The 7,141-nt window shown below is 42.0% G+C and overlaps 1 protein-coding gene across 1 annotated transcript in view; it reads right to left on the bottom strand.

Moving 5' to 3' along the window:
• The window catches only part of LOC106877854 (homologous recombination OB-fold protein), a 9,783-nt gene that overhangs the window by 1,659 nt on the left and 983 nt on the right, over positions 1-7,141 (bottom strand). Inside the window, exons 2-7 of the mRNA XM_014926888.2 lie at positions 4,988-5,231; positions 4,450-4,595; positions 3,986-4,054; positions 3,346-3,483; positions 1,813-1,921; positions 5-796 (exon numbers count right to left, since the gene is read on the bottom strand). Of these exons, the coding sequence (XP_014782374.1) occupies positions 5-796; positions 1,813-1,921; positions 3,346-3,483; positions 3,986-4,054; positions 4,450-4,595; positions 4,988-5,231 (1,498 nt within the window). The remainder of the gene's footprint in view (positions 1-4; positions 797-1,812; positions 1,922-3,345; positions 3,484-3,985; positions 4,055-4,449; positions 4,596-4,987; positions 5,232-7,141) is intronic.

The raw sequence follows: 7,141 nt of genomic DNA, 5'->3' as shown, positions 1-7,141 counted from the left end.
GTGCAGTCTGAGTTTTTGTCACATGACATGGGACCGGGAAGTTTCCCGAAAGAAGAGTTCCGGAGCTGACTCAATGCAGAATCCAACAAAGGATTATTTCTAGTATTTCCAGAAGGGTTTTTAAGAACCGGTTCCGGCAGCACTTTCGGGAGTGTCTTTGTAGATTTGAAACGCCAACGTGAGTTTGAAGACTGTGAGAGCAGCTCCTTCTTGTCAGCACTACTACTTTGAGACGAAGCAGCAGTCACAGGTGTTGCTGCCGCTGCTGCCAAGTTTGGTCTAACTTTCTCAGCATTTTGTGTTGAACTTGCATTTCTTTGAAAGTTAGCAACACGATATGGTGTTGATGATGTATCACAGATTGTACTTTGGAGGTTTATTGGTGTACTGGTAACTAAAGCATTCGGGGTCGAGACACGGGAATGTGAAGGGAAAGGCAAATGTGATGGACTCCCATTGAGAGGGTTTAGAGAGGATGGAAGTTTGGGGCTGTTTATCACAGATCCTTTTGGTAGAGGAGAACCACTTGTTTGAGAAGTCTTCATGTTCTGTACAAGCTGGGCATTAGCAACAAGTTTAGCATAGCTTGTGCTATTCTCCTGCCAATGAATGTTAACTTCCCCAGAAGTTAAGACACTGCATATTGATACAAGATTGTTGGTAGTAATGTTCAAGTAGTGTGTTCTTGGTGTTGGACTAATCACACCAACATTTTTTAGCACCAACACAGTCCCAGGTTGAAGATAATCTCTGTATTCTTTAACCAAGTTTCTGTGAACAGTTCCTTGTATGGTACCTAAAAAATATATGAATATAAATAGAAAACAGAAAGTTGCAAAGTACACATGCACAATCACACACACACACTATCATTTTAACATCTGTTTTTCCATGCTTGCATGGGTCAAATGGAATTTATTGAAAGATTTTCTGCAGCCAGGTGCTCTTCCCATTGCCAAACCTCACCTACTTCCAAGCAAGGTAATATTTCCTTAAGGCCAAAGATGTTTATGAGGAATATTGGAAAATGAATGATATTGAGACTTGTTAACAACTATTGTCCGATGTCTAGGAAAGGAAAGAAGGCACAAATATATATATAGAGGATGTGTTTCTTTCAGTTTCTGTCTACCAAATCAATTTATGATTTGGTTGGAACAGGGCTATAAAAGAAGACACTTGTTCAAGGTGACACACAGAAGGACTGAACCCTAAATTATGTGGTTGGGAAGTACATTTCTAAGCCACACAGTCATACCTATATATATATGTTGTTTTTTAAATACATCTGAAATCAGAGTCATGCTTATGGATTAAATTACCTGGTCTTACGTTTCTTCATTACATATTTTTATTCTTTTGTCTCAAGTTCCTCTTGTGTACTTCTAAGTAAAAACCTTAACCTTGTGAGAGAATTTCTGATTAATCATATTCTTTCTCAAAACAATTATATATATACACACACACACACATACATACACAAACATATATGCATGTATTTCATAAGTGTCTCATTTAGCCAGCTGACAGCCATCTCACATTCAGAAATGATAGCGAGACAGCAATACGGCATTGGATTTAAGATCAAAAGCTTATACAACACTTGTGCCACACACATCATCATCATCGTTTAACGTCTGCCTTCCACACTAGCATGGGTGGGACTATCACACACGCAACGAACCAGTGGCTTTAGTTCAAATATCTTATCAGACTTTTGCTCACGACAGCATGTAATAAATGGATAAATACTGTGTGTGTGTGTGTGTATTTCTTGAATACAAAGAGGAAGTGTCTTATGGATATTCTTACCTGTCTTATCTCGAAGATGAACACTGGCATCAAGATTGGTAAAGTCAATTGCATCCAGAATGGAGAAGAGCAACAACACTTTCCCCTGACACAGCAACTTTTTACTTGCCTGGATTCCAAGACAGAAAATAAATTGAGATCAAATGGGGAAAACAGAAGGAATAACAACAAACATAGAATCAGTAAACAGCGGGTTGTTGTTTGTTGGCACTCCGTCGCTTACGACGATGAGGGTTCCAGTTGATCCGATCAACGGAACAGCCTGCTCGTGAAATTAACGTGCAAGTGGCTGAGCACTCCACAGACACGTGTACCCTTAACGTAGTTCTCGGGGATATTCAGCGTGACACAGTGTGACAAGGCTGACCCTTTGAATTACAGGCACAACAGAAACAGGAAGAAAGAGTGAGAGAAAGTTGTGGTGGAAGAGTACAGCAGGGTTCGTCACCATCCCCTGCCGGAGCTTCGTGGAGCTTTAGGTGTTTTCGCTCAATAAACACTCACAACGCCGAGTCTGGGAATCAAAACTGCGAGTCCGCTGCCCTAACCACTGGGCCATTGTGCCTCCACAAACAGCGGGTTACAAGGGAACTAACAGTAGCAATTAGTGAGTACAAATAGTCAACTAGTGGAAAAACTTATCATCATCATCATTATCGTCAGAGGGAAGTTGTGGAAGATGGGGACCCAGGAAGATATGGGAAGTATTGAAGGCCGATCTCAAAACACTGAGCCTTATAAAGGAGATGACAGAGGACCAAAATGTGACACAATGCTGTAATTGAGAGGACCCGCCCACCACAACAGGACTGAGATCTTAAAAACAAGGAGCCATGTGTAAGAATCACTCAGTATACTTTGTAAAGTGGTCAGCATTAGGAAAGGCATCCAGCTATAGAAACCAAGCCAAAACAGACTGTGTTACCTGGTGTGGGCCCTGGTCTTGTCAGTTCCTGTCAAGCCATCCAACCCATGCCAGCATGGAAAACGGATGTTAAATGTCGACGATAATGATTATGTTCTATAGGTGTCAGGCGAGGTCGTTACCAGTGCCGCCGGACTGGCTCCTGTGCAGGTGGCACATAAAATACACCATTTTGGGCATGGCTGTTGCCAGTACCGCCTGACTGGCCTTCGTGCCGGTGGCATGTAAAAGCACCCACTACACTCTCGGAGTGGTTGGCGTTAGAAAGGGCATCCGATTATAGACAATCTTCAGTTTCCGCCTACCAAATCCACTCACAAGGCTTTGACTGGCCTGAGGCTATAGTAGAAGACACTTACCCAAGATGCCACGCAGTGGGACTGAACCTGGAACCATGTGGTTGGGAAGCAAACATCTTATCACACAGCTGTACCAGTGCCTGTTTATCAAAACTAGATTCAAACCATCAACTCACAATAACCCCAAATCACTGCAAATGCATGATGGTGGTCATGGTAGTGATGATAATGATGTTGATGATGATGATGATATGGCGGATGTTAAGATGGTCACAAAAAAGAGAGAAGTTAGCTAAAATGCTATCTTACCTTGCGATGAATTTCTTTTATGGAGAACTTCTTTAGAATGTCAGAAGCTTCGTCTCCAAGATCTGACATCAGTTTTTTCCAAGGACTTTCATTAAAGGCTTCGTGGGTTTGGCTGGGGGTCATTACGGTCACAGGCTGCTGGAGGGAGAAAGACAAAGAGAGAGAGAGAGATTGGTAGGGGGTAAGAGATGGTGTAAGTAAATGGAAATAAAAGTATGAGTATTTGGGTGAGAGCCAGGATGAAAAGGAGAGAGAGAGAGAGAAATGAGAATATTGAAGAACTATCAAATCCGTTGAGGGCTACATGTGTTGCTTCCATGTGGCTTTTCCTAGACACAAGAATTAGAAAGACAGCAAGAGAGAGAGAGGGAGAGAAAGATGGAGAGAGAGGGGGAGAGGGGGAAGAGAGGGAGGGAGAGAGAGAGAGAGACTATTATCATGGCAAAAAACAAAGTGTTCAAAATGAAGCTGGGTACTTAACACCTGGAATGTTCCCAGGTGCACACAGCCCTTTACCAGTTGGAAAAAAACCATCCTTTGGATTCAATAATGGGTTAGAGCGGAATACCACTACACTTCTGTCACAACAACAACAACAACGTGAGAAAGTTTCAGATGTCAAAGAAAATATTTCTCTTACCTTTTCTTTTTCATTAACAGCAGCCGTATCCAATTTCAAGACAACATCTTCAAGTTGATCGCTTGATGCCTAAATGTGTGGAGAAGGAAACAAACATCAGATAGACGTTCAGATTTAGATAGTAGTAGTAGCAGTAGTAGTAGTTGTTGTTGTTGGCACTCCGTCGCTTACGACGTCGAGGGTTCCAGTTGATCCGATCAACGGAGCAGCCTGCTCGTGAAATTAACGTGCAAGTGGCTGAGCACTCCACTCATAAGGCTTTAGTCGGCCTGGGATTATGGTAGAAGACACTTGCCCAAGTTGCTACGCCATGGGACTGAACCCAAAACCGTGTAGTTGGGAAGCAAACTTCTTAAGCACACAGCCAGCTAGGAGCCCATCTCAAAAATATTCTGTCAACTACACACCTTCCCTTACAAAATTAGTCCTCATGTACCAAAGTGAGAAGTTGTTATTCTACTTACAAGCTTTGGAAGAATTCCTGCAGGGCCTGGAAAAATACGCTTTGTCCGTTTGCAATTTACTTCAGCAGTCACGTCTGTCTGCAGTTTTGCAGTTGAACATTTTGGGTTTTTTTCCTTTGAACAATTCCCCAGAGTTGAGTAATTTGCTACAAGAAGAGAAATGGTGATGTTACTATTAAACTTTATCTTCAGATATAAAGCACATGTACATATGCCAACAACACATGTATAAGTGATTCAGGGCATTAATGTGTGAGTGTTGCCCAACCCCACAATGCTCGACAACCTATGTTGGTTTGCTTATACCCCATTAACCAAATGGTTTAGTAAGACAGACTGATAGAATAAGAACCAGACTTTAAAATAAGTACTGGGGTCAATTTGTTCAACTAAATCCTTCAAGGTGGTGCCCCAGCATGGCCATTCAAATGACTGAAACAAGTAAAAGATACAAAAATAAAAGTTAAAAGAAGATTATCATCATCAATTTCTCAAAAACTAAAAAGAAAGGGGTGAGAGAGAGAAACCGGTATCTGACCTTGCTGGAGCGATTGTGACAAGGAGTTAGCTAATGTAGCCCCTTTTGTTGGATATTTGTTTGAGCCCGACACATATGTAGAAGGTTCTGGTGAGGTAGGTATGGTAACATCTGGCATGGGTTCACTGTCTCCAGTAAAAGTACGAAGTTTCTTATTTTGTTCACAATCAACAGGGATTGGTGACCGTCTACGTTTTTCAGCTTTAGATACAGGTTCAACTTCAAATGATTCCAAAGGGAATTCCTAAAAGGAGACAAAGATAGTGGCTCTTACAAACTATAAAGTTTTTTTTCAAGTGAAGTTAAACAATAATGAGATGTTTTCTAGAGTTTTAGAGAAAGTGTGGGAGATTTTTAAAATGATAGAATGACAGTCAACAATTTCAGCAATGAAATTAGAGATTCATATTCTATTACAATTAGTGTATTGTATATCGGTTTCAAATTTTGGCACAAGACCAGCAATTTCGAGGGTGAGAGCTAGTCAATTATGTTGACCCCCAGTGCTCAACTGGTACTTATTTTATTGACCCTGAAAGGACGAAAGGCAAAGTTGACCTTGGTGGAATTTGAACTCAGAACATAAGGATAGACAAGATGCTAAGGATTTTCCCTGGCATACTAACGAATCTGCCAGCTTGCTACCTTAAGTGCATTGTTTTATTAACATAGCTAAAACCACATCCCACTGATTGGATCCTCTCTTAAGGGACACAAGATACTTCATCCCTAAACAATTATTGATACTTCTCTACAAGGGACCGGGTGAGGCTTACAATGGAGTATTGCTCTCACAACTAGGACAGGATGCTGTTACACTCACAGACACCACAGACTACATCAAGGGTCATCCAAATGATTGGTGAAGTCACTTCCAGATGTGTTCCACTCACTAGTCCACACAAACTGCTTCCTCTCTCTGCCTCTCCTCAGAGCTGTGTAGACCCCGTCATCATCATTTAAAGTCCATCGTCCATGCTGGCATGGGTTGGATAGTTTGACCAGGGCTGGCCAGCTGCAGCCAACTCCAGACTGATTTGGCATAGTTTCTATGGCGGGATGCCCTTCCTAATGCCAAATATCTCCATAAATATTCATGTTTCCCCATCTCATCACCCTTATTGTAATGGGATGAGGAGAGAAGAATGCGAAAGTGGAGATGGTATGAGACCAGCCAGCCAGCCAGCCAGCCAGCTCTGAGGAGCAGAAACTATTATAGTGACAGTCAAAAAGGTTTGTCCTAACCTTGCAAAATCTTCCTACCAGCTACTCCTTATCCATGATGGCTCCATTAGTATTATCATTGCTGCCTTTAAAGCCATCATGTTTGCTTTCCAAATGAGTCAACAAAACTCCTCCCACACAAATCACTATGTATGCAGCCCTTCTGGAATTCTGTCCCCCGCACCCAAATTTTGTCTTACAAAAGTTCAAGAGGAACATCAATTTCCCTGTCTTGGAGGTGCATGGAGGACAATGAGTGCTAGCTCTTCCATCAGATCATATTTCTATGCTCCGACCACTCAGCCAGACCTTCAAGTGATTAATTTATAGATGTGTTGTAGAATGCAGCTTACATTCTCTATTACCAACAGGGAGATGTTTACTCACCACAACATACATGAGATGAGCATAGGCATGAAGTGTGCTAAATGACATGTGCAAGATGAGCACCACAATGCATGCAGTGACCACCACATGCAGGATGCCTTTGTGTATCATATTACTACACTCTCGGAGTGGTTGGCGTTAGGAAGGGCATCCAGCTATAGAAACTCTGCCAAATCAGATTGGAGCCTGGAGTTGCCATCTGGTTCGCCAGTCCTCAGTCAAATCGTCCAACCCATGCTAGCATGGAAAGCAGACGTTAAACGACGAGGATGATGATGATTACTTGCAAGTTTTCTCATATTCATTATTGCAATTGAATCTTCAGGGTTTTTTTTTTTAACAGAGGGGGAATGCCAGAGGAATGATGTTTTATGGAGGAAGGACTTGGTGTAGTAGTCAATACAGGGTCAGGTCAGGGGTAGGTGGGGTTCTGGATACAACAAGGGTAATGAGATGAGGAGAAAGGAATACCCCGAAGTGGAGATGGTTATGAGACATACATATATATATATATATATGTTTGTGTGTCTGTGTTTGTCCCCC

This window comes from Octopus bimaculoides, chromosome 24 (genome assembly GCF_001194135.2).
Source record: "Octopus bimaculoides isolate UCB-OBI-ISO-001 chromosome 24, ASM119413v2, whole genome shotgun sequence".
Taxonomy (NCBI): Eukaryota; Metazoa; Mollusca; class Cephalopoda; order Octopoda; family Octopodidae; genus Octopus; species Octopus bimaculoides.
The sequence above is the reverse complement of the archived record's forward strand: the minus strand, read 5'-3'. Positions and strand labels throughout refer to the sequence as shown.